The sequence below is a fragment of the Suricata suricatta genome, chromosome 5 (genome assembly GCF_006229205.1).
Source record: "Suricata suricatta isolate VVHF042 chromosome 5, meerkat_22Aug2017_6uvM2_HiC, whole genome shotgun sequence".
In the NCBI taxonomy this organism is placed as follows: Eukaryota; Metazoa; Chordata; class Mammalia; order Carnivora; family Herpestidae; genus Suricata; species Suricata suricatta.
The window spans coordinates 118735163-118758249 of NC_043704.1; the positions used below are offsets into that span (position 1 = coordinate 118735163).

Genomic DNA, 23087 nt, shown 5'->3' on the forward strand with positions numbered 1-23087 from the left:
ACTCAACTGCATCCTTGAACACTGAGTCATAAACACTATATATAATATGTGGAAAAAAGCTTCTATGAATGTGTCATGAGTGTTTACATCATTCTTAGAAAAAAATAAAATTGCATTCATTTCATAGTTTTTTACTGTCATCTACTATGTCAGGCATATGCAAATATTTATGTTGAGTTATAATGGATCTGTATTTTTCTTTATTTTCATATAGGTAATAAAATTTGATTTTCATACACTTGAATTTTAGTTTTACATACCCTTCTCCAATTTAATTGGAATTTGGGGACCATAGCAAAGCACTAAACATTGAAATCAGCATAATTGGTGTTTTATACCCAATTTAAAAAAATTAAAATGTTACTGTTTATATACCAAGAATATATAAGGTTAAAGTTCTTCCAAAGAAAACTGCACATTTTATATTCTTCATGACTAATTTAAGTACGTACTTTGTGTATGAGATTAATAGGGTGAATATGATAACATTTTTAAAAAAATATTTTATTGTCAAATTGGTTTCCATACAACACCCAGTGCTCTTCCCCACAAGTGCCCTCCTCCATCACCACCACCTCTTTTCCCCCTCCCCCTTTCCCTTCAACCCTCAGTTCATTTTCAGCATTCAATAGTCTCTCAAGTTTTGCATCCCTCTCTCTCCCCATCTCTCTTTCCCTCTTTCCCTCCCCCTGGTCCTCCATTAGGTTTCTCCTGTTTTCCTTTTAGACCTATGAGTGCAAACATATGGTATCTGTCTTTCTCTGTCTGACTTATTTCGCTTAGCATGACACCCTTGAGGTCCATACACTTTCCTACAAATGGCCGTATTTCATTCTTTCTCATTGCCATGTAATACTCCATTGTATATATATACCACTTCTTCTTGATCCACTCATCAGGTGATGTACATTTAGGCTCTTTCCATGATTTGGCTATTGATAACATTTTAATATAGGCTTTGTCTGTCTTCAGATTGCACATGTTGTGTGAATTGGAGCATAGCATCAAACCACTTTTTCACCAGTCACCAGGTGACAACTCTCAAGAAGATTCTTTAAACTGGGTAGCTCGACTAGAAATGACCCAGAATTCCTACAGAGCCAAGGAGCCCATCCTGGCTCTCCGGAGAGCTTTATTAAGCCTCAACAAAAGGTTTTTCATACTTTTTTTTTTCATGTCAGTTACCATGACTTATACTTGTATTATACTTGCATATCTTTTGGGAGTATTTCTCTTTCTTGATTTTCTCTCTGAATCTATGTGTTTCTATTATCAATTGTGAAGGCAACACTGTATTGTTGAAATGAACCTAGAACTTAAGAATTGCTTTTGTATGCAATATATCTTTTTTCTAATGTTAAAAACATGTCTGGCAAAGGTATAGATTTATAAGTCAGTATTAAAGTTTTCATAGACTTGTAATTGACAAAAATTGACTTGTAATTGTTAAAAAATTAGTTTTTTTAAGAAATCACGTCTTTGATTTCTTTGAAATAGTATATTAAGAAGGTCCCATGTTAAGAAGAGATATGTTTAAGTTGCTGAATCTACTTAAAAATGCTTTTTCCCCTGTTTTTGTCATACTTACTTAGACCAGATTACAATGAAATGGTTGGAGAATGCTGGCTACAGAGTGCCAGAGTAGCTAGGAAGGCTGGTCACCACCAAACAGCCTACAATGCACTCCTAAATGCTGGAGAATCACGACTTGCTGAACTGTATGTGGAAAGGGCAAAGTGGCTATGGTCCAAGGTATGGCCAAGGGAACATAATCATATATATGTATATAGATATATATGCTGTTGTAGATTGTGTATGTCCTACCAAGGCCTAAGGGATGATCCTTAATCCCAATTCAGAATTTTTTTTTTTAATGTTTAATTTTGACAGAGAGAGTGTGTGTGTGTGTGTGTGTGTGTGTGTGTGTGTGTGTGTGAGTAGGGGAGAGGCAGAGAGAGGGTGACAGAGGATCTGAAGCGGGTTCTGTGCTGACAGCAGAGCCCAGTGTGTGGCTCAGACTCATGAACCGTGAGATCATGACCTGAGCTGTCACATGGCTTAACTGACTGAGCCACTCAGGCACCCCATTGTTTGATATTTTCATACACATTTCCAGTTATAAAATAAATAAGTCATGGTGTGATGTACAGCATGGTGGTGACTATAGGTAATTATACCATATTGGATATTTGAGAATTAAAAAAGAAACATCTTTTGAATCCTCTCCTTCTTATTTATCTCTGCTGCTTTTATGCATGCCTTTTAGCATTTACAGTCTTATAGCCTTTTTTGAGTTTCCCAGTTCCTTTGTGCCCATTACTGCAGTCTGTGATGTTTCTAAATGCACATTGAATCATGTAGCTCCTCTGATAAATCTTCTGAAGTATTTTTCACGCATTTATGATGAAGTCTGACTCCTAGAAACTACACAAGGCTTTTTCTGATCGACTTCCAGTCTCCCTCTTCAGATTCACTTGTCACCATATCATAGACCCTTTAGGCTTCAAGTAAAACCAGATTACTTACCTTTTCCAAGTAAATTTTTATTTCTTCTACCAAGAATGTCCTTCATTGTGTTCATTTCCAGAAAATTGCTATTCATTCTTTAAGACCTAATTCAAATTATCTTTATTTTGTATCCTTTCCTGGCTGCTGCTCTCCTCCATTTTCCTATACTTTCATGTAGATTTAGAAGCATCACTCCTCTGTCCTTAATTATAGTCATATATATTTCTCTGTTAATAGAACTTCACGTCATATTGCTATTTTACATAGTCTATTTCCTTATTTGACTATGAACTTTTTTAAGCCAGAGATTTTGATTCATTCACGTTTATCCCTAGTCATCTACACATGTGTTCTGTTTCTTGTACTTTGACCATAAGAATGAATGAGTGAATAAACGAATGAATTTGAGTTCTACATGAATTGATCAATGCTTCATTTTTAGGATTTTACTTTTATAGAAGAGAAATGAGACATGGACATGAAATTAAAAAGATTTATACATAAAACATACTTAATGGACTTTAAATGCTAACAATTTTATTTGTTTTTCAGAAAACAGAAATATGTTTATAAATTAAAAGGCGTGTTGTTGCCTTTTTCCTTTTAGGGTGATGTTCATCAGGCACTAATTGTTCTTCAAAAGGGTGTTGAATTATGTTTTCCTGAAAATAAAACCCCAACTGAAAGTAAGGACATGTTAATCCATGGTCGAGCTATGCTACTAGTGGGCCGATTTATGGAAGAAACAGCTAACTTTGAAAGCAATGCAGTTATGAAAAAATATAAGGCAAGTATATATATAATATGCAGTTTCATTAAGAGTTCAATCTTTTTTGTTTTTGCAAATTGATAAACTGATTTTAATATCCATATGGAAGAACACATATATAAGAATACCCAGGAAACCTTTTGACTTTTTAGTGTGTAGATAGCATAAGAAGAATTATCAAGCAAATACACTCAAGAAACCATCACCCAGGTCAAGAAGTAGAATATTATTAACACTCTATGACCCACCCTTTCACCATCCTAAAGGTAATCACGTCATATCATGAAATTTTTTGAACACAATATATACCTTCCTTACTAGGTATTAAGCTTTACGTGGATGGTGTTGTGAGAGACACTTCTCAATAACCCATGAATCAAAGAAGATATTGCAGTGGAATTTAAGTTATCTATAATGATATAATACTGATAATAAACTAAGTAATAATTAAAAATATGGCCTATCAAAACCTGTAGGACTGGGGGCACCTGGCTGGCTTAGTCAGAAGAGCATGTGATTTTTTTTTTTTTTAAGTTTATTTATTGCAAGAATGAGAGGAGGGAGAGCGCAAGCAGGGTAGGGGCAGAGAGAGAATCCCAAGCATTTTCTAATCCTGAAATTCTCTGAGCCTGAAAATTTTTGTATGTTTCCTTTATTTTCTTTGCTTTAATGACTAGGTGGGGGAAGGACACTGGCAGCCTCATCCCTGTGGCTGGTTGGGCACATGAATCCAACCAACGTTTGTTCCATACATGTAGTCATGTCATTCTCTCCTCTGTCCACAGGCAGGTTGCCTTCTATAAATTTTCAACAATAGAAATTCAGGGTAGACTCAAGATTTAAGGTTCCTGGTTCAGACTAAGTTCTCAAACTTGCTTGAATGAAGAGTGGAACTTTATTAAAACATTTTTCTTTGTAGTCAGCCATCCTTTGTATTTTCCATCACATTTCAAATAATATTTTAAAATAAATAGACATGGCAGGGAAAGGGAAAGGGAAAGGAAATGATACAGGGGACAAAATAGGAGTGGCCAGAAAGGTCAGAAAAAAACTTGGAAGATAGTGGCTTCACAGAAGTCAAGGGAAGAAAATATTTCCAAGAGGAAATGGAAAGGACAACAGAAAAAGATGCTGAAGAGAGTTCAAATGAGACCAGAATTGGAAAGGATCTTTTAGATTTAAAGATCTGCTTTAGTGGAAGACTGAAACCATGAAGAAATAGTTTGAGGAGTGAATGAGAGGTGAATTCTTAGAAACTGGATCATGAAGGATTGAGAGGGAGGGCAATAATTTGTGAGAGATCTTAGAGAAAAATAAGATGTGATTTTTTTTTAATTTTTTTTTAATGTTTTATTTATTTTTGATACAGAGAGAGACAGAGCATGAGAGGGGGAGAGGCAGAGAGAGAAGATGACACAAAACCGGAAGCAGGCCCCAGCTCTGAGCTAGCTGTCAGCACAGAGCCTGATGCGGGGCTCGAACCCACGAACGTGAGATCTGACCTGAGCCGAAGTCGGATGTTTAACCGACTGAGCCACCCAGGCGCCCCAGATGTGATTTTTTTTTAATTCATATTTTTATGCTTTTAAAGCCTATCCTCAGGGCTTTAATATCCTCCTTTCACTGAGATTTTTTTAATAATAAAAAATACATATGCACACATTCATAAAACATTTTAATCCATCTGGAAATTATTTTGATGTATCATATAAAGTGGCAGTGTAAATGGAGTTTTCTTTCCTGGAACAGCTAATTATTCCAACACTATTTCATGTTGGCCAGTGGACAACCCACCAGAACCAACCAGCCATCCTGAGAAAACCTTTCTAAGGAAATAGCTATTCTTGGAGCACCTGGGTGGTTCAGTTGGTTAACACGTCCAGCTTTGGCTCAGGTCATGATCTCACAGTTTGTGGGTTCGAGCCCCACGTCGGACTCTGTGCTGACAGCTCAGAGCCTGGAGCCTGCTTCCAATTCTGTGTCTCCCTCTCTCTCTGCCCCTCCCCCACTCCTGCTTTTTGTCTCTCTCTCTCTCTCTCTCTCTCTCTCTTTCTCTCAGGATTAAATACATATTAAAAAAAAAAGAAAGAAAGAAAATAGCTATTTTTTATCCAAATCAAAGAGTCACACTGCCTTTAACTTTGCTCTGCCTCCATATGGGTCTCATACTTTTGATCCCTAATCATCTATTCATACTTTATTTCCCAGCATAGTATGAGGGTTTCTTAGGTGTGCATCTGGTATTCTCTTTTACAGGATGTGACCTTGTTCCTGCCAGAGTGGGAAGATGGGCATTTTTACCTTGCCAAGTACTATGACAAATTGATGCCCATGGTCACAGACAACAAAATGGAAAAGCAGGGTGATCTCATTCGGTATATAGTTCTTCATTTTGGCAGGTAGGTGTGAGAACTGTTTGTGGCTGATTAAAGAGTGCCTCTTTTATCATAGATCTTAACGTGTTCAGGTTGCTTTCTGCTTTGTCACTGATTCACTCTTTAACCTTAGATTAGATATAAGTTTTTTCTTTATATCATTTTCTTTTAAAAATTAAACTTTACTAATGGAAAAAGTAATGTGTATAATATATATATATATTTTTTAATTCAGCAGTACCAATATTATACAATGAAAATTAAGTGTCCTTCCCATTCCAGACCCTCACCTTTTGAGTCTCCCTCCCTAGAATTCCAGAAGACTCTTAATGTAATACATTTAGTGGTTATAATTAATAACCAATGAAATTCTGCTAAGAAATACATATGCAAATGATTTTGACAGACTTGTAGAAAGAGCTTATCTCTTAGACTAGATAACAGGTGAAACATAACTTGATTTTAAATATATATATCAGTGTATTATAATCAAATAATGTAATGTGTCATGCCTACTGTTTATATTTCACATATTATTTCCTAAGAAGTAATAATGACATTCTAATCATTTTTCTTATCATAAGCATGTAATCTTGCTTTACTTTGAAGTGTAACTTATTTCAGAGCAATAAATCTATTTAAAATTGCCTATTATTAGATTCTTTGACTTCTGAAGTTCAGTATTTTCAGAAATTAAAGCAATGTTTGTTCATGATTGGTATTAGGATTGCAGGATTTGTCCACGCCTTCTCAAAATGCAATACAAGTTTTTAAATTCAAACCTAATTTTTTTATCAATAATTTTCAATAGCTTGTTATTGAAGCAGAATTACTGGCCTATTAGCATTTTGAAATGGAAGCATAAGCAGAGGACAATTATTAAATGCATTTTTACTTTCCAAAAATAAGTAATAGCTTTCATTTGCTCTTTAGTTTTAGCATACACATATCATGTGTGTTGGTATACAGAATTTATTTAACTTATATGTTCTAAAACAGAAAGAGACCTGGAATCCTCAATGTGCATAAAATGTTAGGTATAGCTTGATATTTTTTAAAGAACAATTTAAGAAAGGCTAATTTAGAACATATTCTATTCATAGTATGTAAAAGAAAACATTTGAATGCTTAAAGGAGTAAACTTAGCTATTTAGACTAATTTATCTTCTGTGTGATCAAATTACTTTTATTGTTAACTAAGCATAAGTGTTTGCTGTCAAGGAGCTATAGTCCAATTAAACAGAGAAACCTTAAACATATAAAATATTTAAATAATGGAACATAATAGAATGTGTGATCAGATCTCAAAATAAATGGCATAAATATAAATATGTCTTTCTATTAGCAAGACACAAAAGTGAAATAAACAAGTCCGGAAGTCATGGACTTTGGGCAAAACTGAAGTCAAAACTCAAGCTACTGGCTTCATGATTTCAAAAGTGTATCTCTTTGCACTGGATTGCTACAGCATCTGGTAGGCTTCAGGAAGGACATAGGATCTGAAGGGTAATTAAATTCAAGAATATGACATACTAACTTTTCACAGATTTAGCAAGGAAACAGGTTGAATGGTCATTTGGAGGATGTTGAGGAAATTGTACTTAACAGAAGTTGTAATCTAGTGAATAGTGTGAGATTGGTAAATTATGAAAAAACAAGATTGTGAACATACAAATTCCAAGTATAGTCATTCATGTAGTCTGAAACTATAGGTATTGGGTTTTTTTTAAACAGGGGGAGAGCATGATGAAGCTAGAATTTCAGGAATATTAGTCCGAAATTTATTGAAGAGAAGAAATGTAGAATTGGAGAAACCAGGTTTTTCTTATTTCCCAGAAATGGAATGATTGGGTCTGACATAGGCTTTTTATGGCGTGAAATGCAAATGAAGACACAGATCTGAAGGATAATTTGAAAAGAAGTACAGATAGGACTTTGACTAGGTCTTTACTTGTATTATTTTTGTCATAGGCAATGTAGAACTTATTGAAGAATAGTAAGAAAAAGACATAAGAGAATCAAAGGTAACCTCTACTAAAAAGAAATACTGATAGCATAATTTTTGTCAGAAGGCTATGTAAAATTTAAGTGGTAGTTTAAGTCTTTACACTTTAATCCATATAATGTAAAAAAAAGATCACTGTGTTAACATTTTTTGTATATAATTGCAGATCTCTACAATATGGGAATCAATTCATTTATCAGTCAATGCCACGAATGTTATCACTATGGCTTGATTTTGGTGCTAAGGCATACGAATGGGAAAAAGGTATAATTTTTTATGTGAAAATTTTAAGGTATACGAAGAATTTGGTATAAAGTCACACATGTCTTGGCAATCTACCTTACAAAAAGTTAGAAATAAATTTGATAATTAAGATTGCATATAAGTGTGAGCAAGAAACTAAATGTTTAAAAAAGGGGGAAACACTAAATGCATGGACTAAAAGTTGTTGCAGTTCAGGGCCTGCAAATGAGAATATACTCATTCCTTCCAGCACCAAACACATATTGAGAGAAACTAGTTTAAACCAAATAATTTACCCTAAAAATTATAATGCACTGTGTCTTATTCTGTTCCTAGTGAAAGTCAGTAGCCCTTGAGTTTTTCAATGACCTTGAATGTTTTAACTGTTTTTCTTCACTGTTTTTTTTTTTAACTTTGATTTGTTTTTTTCCAGCTGGCCGTTCTGATCGTGTACAAATGAGAAATGATTTAGCTAAAATAAACAAGGTTATTACAGAGCACACAAATCAGTTAGCACCATATCAGTTTTTGACTGCTTTTTCACAGTTGATCTCCCGAATTTGTCATTCTCATGATGAAGTTTTTGTTGTCTTGATGGAAATCATAGCCAAAGTGTTCCTGGCCTATCCTCAACAAGCAATGTGGATGATGACTGCCGTGTCAAAGGTAATGTAGTAATCATGAAAATATGTCATTTTCCATTTTATATAACATTGATTATTTAAGGTTAATCCATTGTTTCTTTCTTAAATTAGTAGCAAAACGTTAATTTTAAATACTTGAAAAAAGAGAAATTAAAACATTGTGTATCATTTTAAAGTTCAGAAATATTAACCATATCAAATGAAAGGAATAGTAAGGTCAAAGAAATCAGCATTTATTTCTCTGTAAAGTCTAGTAAACAGTGCATGGTATAAAAATAACCTACTTTTTTCAAAGTGTTTTCTCTATAAAGTACCTAAACTTTTAATACTAGAAAAGCTGTATTGCATTATTAATGGGCATTTATAAGGTGGTAAATATATTTAATTATAAATATTTTAAAGAATGTGGAAAATACAGAGATATAAAAACCTAAAATTCACTAATTCTACCATTAATATTCTTCTCTATTTTTGTATGTATATCTTCTAAGTGTATTTTAATGCTAAATTTGGATTACAGAGATAGAGAATTTGATGTTTTTCACCTATGATTGTTACCATAAGCTTGTTCCTGTGAACTAAATGTTCTTTGAAGATACAATTTTAATAATTATATAAAATTCTATAGTAATTTATTTTCCATAATTTATTTAACTGTTGGTTTTCCATTGTTTTGCTCTTGTAGTACATCTAGACACATCTGTATTTATTCTCATTTCTGATTATTCCACCAGGATATATTCTAAGAATGAAATTCATAGAATAACATTCATATGACTGTTGAAAGCATTGCCAAATTGATTACCAGGAAATTTGAATAGTACAAAATTCTCATCATCATCATGAATACTTTTTAAGTTGATTTGTGTGTCAATCAAAATGTTACATTTTTGAATCTTGTCTAAAACTACATTTAATTTTTTTATGACAGTCTTCTTATCCCATGCGTGTGAACAGATGCAAGGAAATCCTAAATAAAGCTATTCATATGAAAAAATCCTTAGAAAAGTTTGTTGGAGATGCAACTCGTCTAACCGATAAGCTTCTAGAATTGTGCAATAAACCGGTATGAACATAAATCTTAACTACTTATAGACCAGTACAGGATAATTTATACAAAACTTCTATATGATCTTTTCTTCCATTTGATTAGTTAAAATTCTAACATAAATGAGTATACACATACATCAAAATTCATCAAATTGTATACTTAATAAAGCTGTTTTTAAATTTTCTAACCTGTCCCTGAAATATACTAAAAAATTCAAAAAAAACTCTTCTTAATGTAGATTATTCATAGAGTAAATTATCCATATCTATTAGAAATAATTTAAGTAGAGGGATATGAAATAAGTTATAAAAATATGAATATGTAAAATACTCATATTTATCTCTGTTATTTTGTGTCATATCTTTAAACTTTCAAAGCTTACATATTAATCTACAGATATGAGAGGAAAGAAGATTGGAGTTTTGGTTTTCATTTCATTTCATTCTCTCAGTACACATTTATTTCATTGCCTGTGAGGAGACAGGCACTATGCCCAGTGAAACAAAGATAAATAAGACATGTTCTTCTGCCTTGAGGTGCTTATAGTATCATAGGGAAGAAAGGAGACGGTTATCATCTAGTTAAATAACTACTTTTTTCAGTATATTTCTGTCTAATGAACATGCTTACAGGAGTAACCCATTCTTCTACCCAAGGAATTGGAGAGAAAAATACCCTAAGGAATATCTATAAAAGGTAAAAGTAGGGAGTGAGGATAGTTATAAGGAGGGACGAAGTGACTATAGGTAAATAGCCTGATTTCACTTTACAAATATTCAGTCTACTAGCTCTTTATAGATGAGAAAATATAAACTATTCTCTGTTTCACCTTCCCTTCATCAATAAACACCTTGAAAAAAATAATCTGTTTTTGCTTTCCGATGCACTTGGCATTATCAAAGACCACGTTGTGATAAAGGCCAACATTTACTGCATGCTGGCACTTTTCTAAATGCTTTACATGTATAAATTTTCAGTTCTTTATCTGAATTTTTTGTAGCCAGCTACATTTAGGAATTCAGAATTTTTCAGATTTTTAAAAGTAATGCAGTATGAATACTTAATGTTGAGTAGCCCTACTGAAAGTATTCTGATAGAATAACTCATAATTAGTTACATAACTGTTTCAGCAGTGAGACATACTAATCTTTGCTCTAAGTGAGAAGTTCAGGTATCATTTTGCTGCCAAATGAGATTAAGTACTGTATAAAAGGTTTGATTTACACCACTCTTTGAATTTTGTAATGTCTGATAATAGACAGTATGCCTCTATTATCTACTTTATTGTCTCCTTTAGTCATTAAACAGTCCTGTGGTATAGGTACTATTACTGATGCAGTAAAAGAATACAGGGAGGATAAAATGAGATGTATAAAAACCTCTTAGAAAACCACTGACGGCTTAACCATTGTATTTAAAATACTGTAGAAGTGAAATTTTTGTTTTGATTGAAATGAAGCATTGTACAATTCAAGGTAAACACAGAGTAATTAAAATGTGCTGTTTTTTCCCCCCTCAGGTGGATGGAAATAGTTCTACATTAAGCATGAGCACTCATTTTAAATCGCTTAAAAGGCTGGTAGAAGAACCAACATTTAGTGAAATCCTTATTCCTTTACAGTCAGTCATGATACCTACTCTTCCATCAATTCTGGGTGCTCATGCCAACCATGAGCCATTTCCTGGGCATTGGGCCTATATTGCAAGCTTTGATGATACGGTAAACTTCAATGTTACATACCTAACTGCAGTTTTAAAAGTTAGTTAAGTTAGAAATGTCAAACTAAGCTTAAAGGTGTTTTTCTCAGAGACTAAGTAAATTACATTTACAAAGAAAAAATGATTTGAAATACAGAAAAGTAAAACTTTATACCAGTGGGACAAAATTAAATGTTAAAAATGTTCCCAAGATCTGTGACCCACAAAAATATCCAAATGGAGGAGACTGGTACTTTTCTAATGTGTATTATGTTGAACAAGAGCCATGCATCTTAACTAGCATAATAGGGGAGATGGTTCCTTCACAATTTTTAGCTTTTTATGTCCTCCATTGAACACATTTTCTCTTCCAAATTTTTCTAGTACGTATTGCTAACATTACATGTCTATTTCTAATCATTTGCTACCTTTGTATTGTCAGCTTTTCAACCATATATATTTTATCTTCTCCTGTGTACTGTAAGATATACATATGCAATATAGGCTTATTCTCCTTTAAATGACCTATAACCCTTAGGACAGTGTCTTTAAAAAATGATCGAGTATTTTGACTTTTTAGATGCTCATATTAGTTTAGTATGAGTATAATTTTTATTTTTTACAATTTGCTTTTCCCATACTTTCTTTTGTCCTAAAAATGGAGAAGAGAAAGATAACCAAAAAAAACCAGTTTTTGTTTATACTTTGGAAGGACACAAAATTCAGCTAAGAAGAGCTTGATTTTATTTTTTGAAGTATAATATGTGACTATAAATGTGACTATTTTATTTTTTATTTTAATGTGCATTTATTTTTGAGAGAGAGAGAGAGAATGAGCACACACATGAGTTGGGGAGGGGCAGAGAGAGAGGGGGAGACCCAGAAGTCAAAGCAGGATCCAGGCTCTGAGCTGTCAGCACAGAGCCCTATGCAGGGCTCCAACCCATGAACCATGGGATCATGACTTGAGCCAAAGTTGGATGCTTAAACAACTGAGCTATCCAGGCACCTCAATATGTGACTACTTTTAAGAAATGGTACTAGAGCGCTTCTAAGTAAATACTTTTGTTAATGTTTATTTAATTTTCAAAGAGAGAATGGGTGAGGAGCAGAGAGAGGGCAGGGACAGAGGATCTGAAGGGGGTTTTGTGCTAATAGTAGAGAACCTGACCCAGGGCTCACACTCATGAACCATGAGATCATGACCTGAGCCGATTTCAGATGCTCAACTAACTGAGCCATCCAGGAGCCCCTTAAGTAAATACTTTTGAAAACTATGTTTGTTCCAGCAAGTCTATGGATCAGAATATTTGTTTAATTGCTTCATAGCGAGATACTAAACCATATGATGAAATCATTCTTACTTATAATAGGGTTTTGTTTTTAACTTAAGAATAATACTCAGATTATTGACTTACCTTATTAGGTAGACTTAATTTTGGAGAGAGTTTCTTTTTTCAAAAATCAAGTTATATTACCTCGATAATCATTTCTTACCATTAAAGGCATTTAGGGGGTGCCTGGGTGGTTTGGTTTAGCATCCAACTTTGGCTCAGGTCATGATCTCACTGTTCATGAGTTTGAACTCTGCATCAGGCTCTGTGCTGACAGCTAGGAGCCTGGACCCTACTTCAGATACTATGTCTTCCTCTCTACCCCTCCCCTGCTTGTGCTTTCTTTCTCTCTCTCAAAAATAAGTAAACATGAAAAACGAAATTTAAAAAACAGTGCCTACATCTCTGAAGACAGGCTCTGAAAAATGTTTGGGTTTCTTTTTATGTTTTTTATTTATTTTTTAGAGACAGAGACAGTGTGAGCAGGGGAGGGTCAGAGAGAGAGAGAGGGAGACACAGAATTTGAAGCAGGTTCCAGGCTCTGAGCTGTCAGCACAGAGTCCGACGCAGGGCTCAAACCCATGAACCGTGAGATCATGACCTGACGCTCAACTGACTGAACCACCTAGGTGCCCCTGAAAAATGTTTCAAAAATCATTTAAACATTGTGACTGTTCTGAAAAGAAAACCTAAATTTGGATGCTTAAATACTTATATTGCTGATAAAGTAATCTTTTTACTTTATAGCCATTCCTAAGGGATGAAAATGGGTCTCTATTCATAGATCATAGGTGTTTATGATCAAAGACATCTTTAAAGAGGCACCTGGGTGGCTCAGTTGGTTAAGCGTCTGACTTGAACTCAGGTCATGATCATGCATTTCATGGGCTCAAGCCCTGTAGCAGGCTCTTTGCTGACGTCTTAGAGCCTGGAGCCTACTTCGGATTCTGTGTCTCCCTCCCTCTCTGCCCCTTCCCTGCTTGTGTATGTGCTTCCTCTCAAAAGTAAATAAACATTTAAAAAATCATTAAAGTAATAAACTTACTACACAATATAGGTTATTACATTCCTTTTGTTAGGTAACAGAATTTCTATATGTAAAAGTGTAAATGGGGGCACCAGGGTGGCTCAGTTGGTTAAGCTGCAAACTCTTGATTTCACCTCAGGTCATGATCTCACGGTCCTGAGATTGAGCCCTGCATCAGCACTCCCCCCACCCCCCGCTTTCTCTCTTTTCCTGTAGCTCCCTCTCTTCTTCTGCCCCTCTCCTCTACTTACATACACTCTCTCAAAAAAATAAAAAATTTAAACAAAGAATCTTGACCTTAACTTCTATATAATTCATTATCTTTTAGGTAGAAATTCTTCTATCCCTTCAGAAACCAAAGAAGATCTCTTTAAAAGGATCAGATGGAAAGTTCTACATCATGATGTGTAAGCCAAAAGATGACCTGAGAAAGGATTGTAGACTGATGGAATTTAATTCTTTAATTAATAAGGTTTGGAGATAGTTTGCCTTAATCTTAGAATTACAATAATTACTGTCAATGTGGTATGAGCTTTTCAGTATGCAAATAGATCATTCTTAAAAAGAGTGAATAAAATGTAGTACCTTTTTTGTTTTCACTTATTTACTGGGGTAAAATTTACTGTTTTTACCATTTTTAACTGTTCAATTCAGTGACATTAGGTCCATACACATTGTTGTGCAACCATCCCCACCATCCCTTTCCAGAACTTTTGCCATCTTTCTCTCTAGCCAGTAAACAATAAGTCATTCCTTCTTCCCCAGCCTCTGGTAACCACCATTCTACTTTCTTTCTCTATGAATTTGACTACTCTAGGTATTTTGTAGAAGTGGAGTCATATAGTTTTTGGCCTTTTTTAAATGCTTTTTCACTTGATATTGTCTTCAGGGTTCATGCATATTACGATGTGTCAAAATATTTTTCTTTTTTAAGGCTGAATAATATACCATTGTATGTGTATATTGCATTTTGTTCATTCATCTATCAATGGACACTTAGAATGTTTCTACCTTTTGCTATTGTGAATAATGCTGTCATGAACATAGCTATATAAATAGCTCTTTTACTCCCTGCTTTCTGTCTTTTGAGTATGTATTCAAAAGTGGAATTGCTGGTTTCATGTAACTTTAAAAAAAATAAGATTACTTTTATTATATTGAGAAAAATGTGTAAGACATGTTAATGAGGGAAACTATTTTCTATTGAGTGCTTTTTTTTAATGTTTATTATATTTTTGAGAGAAAGAGCATGAGTATGGGGAGGGGGAGAGAGAGAGAGAGAGAGAGAGAGGGAGAGAGAGAGAGAGAGAGAGGGAGAGAGGGAGGGAGAGAGAGAGAGAGAGAAGGAGACAGAATCTGAAGCAGGCTCCAGGCTCCAAGCTGTCAGCACAGAGCCTAACACAGGACTCGAACTCATGGACAGCGAGATCATGACCTAAGTTCGGGTTGGACACTTAATCGACTAAGCCACCCAGTCACCCCTACCAAACATTTTAAATTAAAAAAAATAATAATCCTCCAATTCATATTGCCTTTGAAATGGGCTTTTATTGTGATATAAGTTTCTTAATTCCTTTTGGCTATACAAAGCACAAACCATAATTATTCTCTGTTAAAAATGAACTTACCTGTTGCTATCTTTTCTATGTTAAAATTTGGTAAATTCTGCTAATACAAGAGGTACTGTTGAAATGTGAGGAAAGGATAGAAGAGGAAGGACAAAAAGCCTACTAAAAAATAATTAAGTTTCATCTTTCTAGAGTATAGTTTAATTTTTCCCAGGAAAAAACATGGTATGCATTTGTAAATACCTGGCCACAGAATAATTGAGAATACCCTAAGACCATACATTTATAATAAACCTTTAATAAGATTTCTCATATCCTGTCTGACATAGAAATCAAGAACTTACCAAACTGAAAAAAATACTAATGATCACCTTTAAGCAGTGTGCTGATCAAAACAGAACCTAACAATTTTTATCTAGGACTAAAACACAAATAATATTTGATAGGGTCTTTAGCAGATAACTTAACCATTAAATAGTGTCTCAGTCAGGTAAGTATCCGGATTCTGTATCTCGCTCTCTATTTGTCCCCACCCCACTCACACTATGTCTCTCTCTCTCTCAAAAATAAACAATAAAAACATTTTTTTAATGTTTGTAAGTTGGTAACTTAACTCACTGACTGTTAAACCATTTGTATGTTCATCTAAAATTCCTTTGAGTGTTTTTCTGGTTAGGAGTATCAAGTGGCTGGCTTTAGTTTATAACAGTTATATCACTGATTATTTTGTTACTGTTCTCCTCATTGCCATGGTCAAATACAATAGCCTGATTTTTAAAAACTATAGTCTATGTTTGTAGGAGACCACAAACTGATTTTTACATGTAAATTCTAATCATGTGTTTGGCTGACTTTTATATAGCCTACTTATTCCTAGCATTTAAAATATGTTGTTGGTTAGTGGTTGTGCTTTTGAATTGGACAGACTGAATTATAGTTGTGTGCTTAGTTTGTTTATGTCATATAATTCCAGAATTAAACAAAATACTGTTGATCCTTACCTAGATTAATTCAGGATTAATCAGATGAGATGTAAAAAGCTTTATTCTGCTAGAAGACAGTTTTTCAAATGAGGCTGTAATATTAAGCTGCAATAATAAAAATAAAATTTTTATAACATGTATAAAAATGAAAATTTTAAGGATATCATAATTCATGCTTTTTTGCTTATACATTTTTGATAATCAAAACTAAATAGCAGTCTTTGTGCCTAAGGACTCAATGTTCCAGTAATATCTATAAAGCAATAAAAAGGAAAAGAATATTTTGCCATTGTTAAATATACAACTTAAATACTTTGAAGACTGTATTCTCATGATACAGTGAGTAATTAAAAAGATGGACTTGCCCAAGGCATTTTTAATGATTTGGAAAAAGACTATGGATACTATCCCAGTAGCTTCCTTTCCTACCATTTTGAAGAATTATATTCATCTATACCACAGAGTAAACTTTCAATGACATTCTTTTGCTATGAAATGAACAGTTTTTAGATATATTTGACATGACATGTAGAAATTCTGAATTTTTAAGTTTATGTGTTTTTTTAAATAGTGCTTGAGAAAAGATGCAGAATCTCGCAGAAGAGAACTTCATATCCGAACATATGCAGTTATTCCCCTGAATGATGAATGTGGGATTATTGAATGGGTTAACAACACTGCTGGCTTGAGACCTATTCTGACCAAACTATACAAGGAAAAGGGTACTAACATTAATTCTTAAAGTATAAATATATAATGAGTATAAAATTTGCTAACATCTATAATTGTTATTAATATATGTCACTGTGCCTTTTTTTTTATAAGCCATAGTAGAATTTCTAGGTCAAATGATATATAGAAGTACTTAGGTGTTTTTCTTCATACCTTCTTTCTCTGTCTTTATCCTAAAAGAATTTGATGTAGCTTACAAAAATGTACATGAAAATTTGTTTTTCACAGAGGTATTGGTTAGCAGTTCTGAAACTACTTTATGTGTATACTCACCTGCTGGAGTCCAGCTCCAGCAGGTCCAGGGTTCGCTGAAGAAAGGATGGTGTTGGCGAAAAAAGGGAGTGAGAGAGCCTCGAGTTCCTTTCTGATCACCAGGCACGCATCTCTGCACTGACCGGAGAGTATGGGGAAAATGGGGTACAAAACAGAAGTGCCAATTGAGTTAGACAATGATTTCTAATGACAAATTCTTTGGTATGTAAAAATTTCCCAGAACAGAGATTGGTAGAAGACTCATGCATAATCTTTATCAATAGTGATTGATGTAGGTGACTTAGATGCTTATCATAAGGAAGGGGAAGGAAGGGTTCTTTAGCATTCAAATAGAAGGCAATGTTTTTAGCATAGCAAAGGCAAAGGTTAGTTCTTTGTGAGCAGGGGTCAATACCCTGTTTTCTGGAGGGGAGGAAGAACAGGTTTCTCAGGAAATGTAATATTTGCTCCCATAAACACAAAAGGAGAAATTCATATAATAAGTTCCTTCACAAGGTACAATTAGCATATTTTAGGATAAGGGGGCGAGTCACTCCAACACCAGTCAACAAGGCATCTTGGGCATCAGTGCTTAAGCAAAAATAATTGAGTGGGGGGGTAGACCTCTTTGAAGGCAAGAGGCCTTGCAAACCCGCCTTACCTCACAAGGAGTTTTTCTCAACTTAGTGAGTTCAGAAAAATGGCTTCCAGCTCTCACCTTTAGCAAATAAATAAATATATTGTGGGAAATGAGAGCTAGTTTTTTTACTGTCAGAGAAAGAAAAGGAAAGCCGAAAGTATTAGACTGGAATTAAAGACTCCAACTGGCCAAGCCTCAAATATTTGAGCAAGAAAATAAATAATGATAGTATAGATTATAACTCATGGAAAAAAATAGAGGCCACACTGATGTAAATAAATACTTCGAAAAATTAAGTAGGGAAGTAGGAACGGTTCTTCATTACAATAGGTAATAGATCTTTCTTGCAATTAATAAATGTAGAGGAAATGATGGAAATAGAAAATCACCAATTAGCAAGTACCACAGTAATAATTACTGCAAGCAGCGATTCTCAATGGATGCCGAAATTAATGGACAAAAGATATTTGTAGGGTCTCAAAGCATCTCCCCCAAATCTACTTCTTAATTATAAAAGGAAAAAAAAGTAGTAACTTTACAGGGGAGAAACAAAAATATAACTGGTTAGAACTCTTTAAAAATGTCAAGGCAATGAAATGCAAGAACAGAAAATACCCTCATTTGAGGACGTTAAGGAGACATGACAGCTGAGTGTAATAAGGGGTCCTGATTGGATCCTGGCCCAGACAAAGGACAGTAGTGGGACATTTGGTGAAATTTGATAAGGTCCGAAGGTTAGTTAATAATATTGTAACAGTATTGATCTCCTTATTCAAGTAATTGTACTATTATTATAAATGATAAGAACATTAAGAAGAACAGGATAAAGAATATATGGGAACTCTTTGTATCATTTATGCAAGTTTTTGTAAGTCTAGGAATATTTCAAAATAAATGTTTTTGAAATGCATGTGATGCAATACATTAAAAATAAATAGATGAAGTTATCAGAATAAAGTAGAAAATAAGTTATATCCCTAGGGCCATTGTAAGAATGGCTACAAACAACAGAAATGTATTTTCTCACGATTTGGGAGGCTATGAATCCAACATCTGGGTGTCAGTAGGGCCATCTCTTTGAAAGCTCTAGCAGAGAAACTTCCATGCCTTTCTGTCAGCTTCTGCTGTCTCCAGCAATATTTAATGTTACTTTGCTTGTAGATGCATCAATTTACTCTCTATTCTCCGTCATCATACAATGTTGGCCTTAAGTCTATATGTCTGTTTTCTCTTTTTATACAATATTTTATACACCAGTCATATTGTATTAAGGGCCCACCCTAAAGACTTCATCTTAACTTTATATGGGCAACAACCGTATTTTCAGTTAAGGTCACATACACAGGTACCAGGGGTTAGGATTTAAACACATTTTTTAGAGTATAATTTAACCTGTAACAGTAAGTAATATTTATAAATTACTGTGTCATCATGCTAAGTATATTATATGCCTTGCTTTTTATTGTTAAGTGATTATCCCCGTTTTATGTACAGTGCAGAGTTAAGGAACTTTCCCAGGTTCACAAACCTGAAACACAAACACTGGACTCTCATTCCAAGGAACTTGATATTGACTATTTTATTGGAAGAATGAAATACTGTATAAGTTGTATTATTGCTATTGGATTTAAAAAAATTTTTTTTAAGTTAAAAAAAATTTTTTTAATGTTTTATTTATTTTTGAGACAGAAAGAGACATAGCATGAGCGGGGAGGGGCAGAGAGAGGGAGACACAGAATTGGAAGCAGGCTCCAGGCTATGAGCTGTCAGCACAGAGCCCGATGCGGGGCTCGAACCCACGAACGTGAGATCATGACCTGAGATGAAGCCAGACGCTTAACCGACTGAGCCACCCAGGCGCCCCTAAAAACTTTCTTAAAATGCTGTGAACATATGGGAACTATATAACATTTGAGGCTATAAACCTCAGATCTCAAACTTGTCCTTAAAACTTTTGGGTATAAAAGTTTTTGCCTTGGGTATAAAAAGCACCAAACTGGGGTGCCTGAATGGCACAGTCATTTGAGCATCCAGCTCTTGATTTCAGCTCCAATCATGATCCCAGGGTTGTGGGGTCAAGCCCCATGTCAGGCTCTACGCTGAGCATGAAGCCTGATTGATGTTCTCTGTCTCTCTCTCTCTCACTTTCTCTTTCCCCACACCTTTTTCCCTCTCACTCTCACTCTCCCCTTCTCTCTCTGCCTGTATCCACCATTCACACTTTCTCTCTCTCTTTAAAAAAAAAAAAGTAGATGGTGGAGGGCACTTGAGGGAAAGAACACTGGGTGTTGTATGGAAAACAATTTGACAATAAAAAATAAAAAAAAAAAAGTATCCAAACCAAGGTGAAGCTGAAAGGCACTTTATAGACTGGAGTCATATTACCTGTCTAGCTCAAGAATCAGGTATACTATGAATCGTATAGGCTAGCCTTCACACAGAAATACCATTGTAGGTTTTTTAATAATGATTCAGTGTGGACCTGTATCCTACATGCTGGTTAACAGATCACTACAGTTTCAGTGAGGGCTACAGCATTTTTACAATTCCAGGGGTACTTCACATTGGATTTATTCTGAGTGATATTTTCTAGAATTAGTTGATTACACAACATTAGTTTTAGTTGACATTAATTTTCATCAAGAGGCTTCACTTTAGATAATTATAAGGGAATGTACATAATATGTATTATTTTATGATAATATCAGAAGGTAAGTTTATGAAAATTTTTCTATTCTTGCTTTTAAATAACAATTTGAGGGAGGCAAATCATAAGAGCCTCTTGAATACTGAAAACAAACTGAGGGCTGAAGAGGGAGAGGGAAAGGGAGTGATGGTCATGGAGGAGGGTACTTGTGGGGAAGATCACTGGGTGTTATATGGAAGCCAACTTAACAATAAATTATAAATTAAAAAAATAAAGATAAAAAATTTACAAACCATTAAAGAATAAATAAATAACAATTTGAATAAAAATGGATGTTTTCTGTTCAATAAAAAAAAAATTGCCCTTTATTTGGCTTGTGTGATTAATGAAAACCACTTTACCTTGCAGGAGTTTATATGACAGGAAAAGAACTTCGCCAGTGTATGCTACCAAAAACCGCAGCTTTGTCTGAAAAACTCAAAGTATTCCGAGAATTTCTCCTACCCAGGCATCCTCCTGTTTTTCATGAGTGGTTTCTGAGGACATTCCCTGATCCTACATCATGGTAAGTTAAACAGAAAATAAGACATTGCTATGGTTAGATGTTTTTAAAAATATTTTAGGGGTGCCTGTCTGGCTCAGTCAATAGAACATGTGATTCTTGATCTCGAGATTGTTGAGTTTGAGCCCCACATTGGGGCTTGCGATTACTTAACATTTTTTTTAAATTTAAAATTAAATCTAAATTGGGGCCCCCGGGTGGCTCAGTCGGTTAAGCCTCCGGCTTCGGCTCAGGTCAGATCTCATGTTTGTGGGTTCGAGCCCTGCATCAGGCTCTGTGCTAACAGCTAGCTCAGAGCCTGGAGCCTGCTTCCAGGTCTGTATCTCCTTTTCTCTCTCTGCCCCTCCCCCTCTCATGCTCTGTCTCTCTCTGTATCAAAAATAAATAAAACATTAAAAAAAATCTAAATTAAATCAGGTAGCATAAGGATATGTGATATGCATTGTGTTTTCTTTAGGTACAGTAGCAGGTCAGCATACTGTCGTTCCACAGCAGTTATGTCAATGGTTGGTTATATCCTGGGACTTGGAGATCGTCATGGTGAAAACATCCTCTTTGACTCTTTGACTGGTGAATGTGTACATGTGGATTTCAACTGTCTCTTCAATAAGGTAAGTGATATGACTTATTCTAGTTAATTGTATGTTTTCTCCCAATTGCCTTTCCTCCATAACTGTTCTTTCTTGGGGCGCCTGGATGGCTCAGTTGATGGAGCGTCCAACTTTAGCTTGGGTCATGATCTCTCAGTTCATGGGCTCAAGCCCTGCAATGGGCTCTGTGCTGACAGCTCACTTCCTGGAGCCTGCTTCAGATTCTGTGTCTCCCTCTGTCTCTCTGCCCCTCCCCCATTCATGCTCTGTCTCAATCTATCTCTCAAAAATAAATAAATGTAAAAAATGAAAAAAATAAACTGTTCTTTCTAGGTATACCCCTTGGTAGCAGTTATCATCACAGTTGAGTCACACTGAGAGTTTTTTGACTGGTTTTGATTAGTGGATCCCAGAGTCCTGAGAAAAGCAATTTAAGATGAAGAGAACTCAGAGAGTGATATAGTAAAACTAGTACTGAACTTGAAATCCAGAGGTTCAGATTCTGATTCAGTTAGTTCTTAGTAGGGTAGATCAGTTCATTTTACTGAGACTCAGTTTTAAAGAGACAGAATACTCTAATATGATGGTTTCCAAACCTGGCAGCATATCAGAATCATCCAGGAATTTAAACAAAATACACAGATCTCTGGCAGACATCTCAGGAAATTCTCTAGGTCCAGTGGGGCCTGAGAATAAATTAAGCTAGTTGGACTGAAGTCCTTGAGACCTTATCCAGTTTTCCAAAGTTGTGATCCTTGAAGGCAGATTGGTAGATTAACCCCCTATTTTCTTTATCCCTATTCTATATGGATTGCCATCTGCTGTCACAGGAAACTGAGACAGGTTACAGATATAAATGAGATCAAATTAAAAGATAAAGCACTGGTATTTGTTAAATCATATAAGAAAGGAATTTAGAGAAACTGAGTCAGTAAGTTTGGGGATGGAAAGGCCTTATGAAAGGTAGGTTGAGAATGGTAGAAAATAAATGAACTGGACTTCATTATATTGTATATTGCATACCCTATCTGGACAATATGAGCATCTAACATTTGGTTGTTTCTTTTCCCTCCTTGTTTTAAAATGAAAGTAATGAAAAAAGAAAGAAAGAAAAATATGAAAATACTTGTTTTTATTTTATGTTAAGGACATTAAGGAAGTTGATATGAGATAAATGTTGAATGCTTAAAAATTTCTCTAAGGTAATATTCAGTATAGGTGAATTCAGTGATAGGTGAATCCATCCATCCTCTAGATCAAAGATGGTGTTATAGGATCCTTCATGATATAGGCCTTTAATGTAGTTACAAATATTTTTATGTTTACATATTATAAAAATATAAATATTTTGAAGGTATCTGTGCACTTTGCTTAAAAAGTCTAGACTTGAAGTTCTAATTATTTTGGCATAAAGATTTTAAAATTCTAACATTACTTTTTAATAAAATGCATTGTTTTA

At 34.6% G+C, this 23087-nt stretch overlaps 1 protein-coding gene across 7 annotated transcripts in view; it reads left to right on the plus strand.

Moving 5' to 3' along the window:
* Positions 1-23087, plus strand: part of ATR (ATR serine/threonine kinase) — a 105834-nt gene that overhangs the window by 74310 nt on the left and 8437 nt on the right. For 5 of the 7 annotated variants that reach the window (XM_029940114.1, XM_029940117.1, XM_029940119.1 and 2 more), the window contains 12 exons: positions 973-1152; positions 1593-1752; positions 3116-3295; positions 5534-5676; positions 7824-7921; positions 8334-8566; positions 9476-9610; positions 11115-11315; positions 13983-14126; positions 16777-16927; positions 20885-21041; positions 21496-21649. In XM_029940114.1, the coding sequence (XP_029795974.1) occupies positions 973-1152; positions 1593-1752; positions 3116-3295; positions 5534-5676; positions 7824-7921; positions 8334-8566; positions 9476-9610; positions 11115-11315; positions 13983-14126; positions 16777-16927; positions 20885-21041; positions 21496-21649 (1936 nt within the window). Of the gene's footprint in view, positions 1-972; positions 1153-1592; positions 1753-3115; positions 3296-5533; positions 5677-7823; positions 7922-8333; positions 8567-9475; positions 9611-11114; positions 11316-13982; positions 14127-16776; positions 16928-20884; positions 21042-21495; positions 21650-23087 lie in introns of those variants that run through there. The other 2 variants (XR_003908835.1, XM_029940120.1) reach the window with 2 other exon arrangements.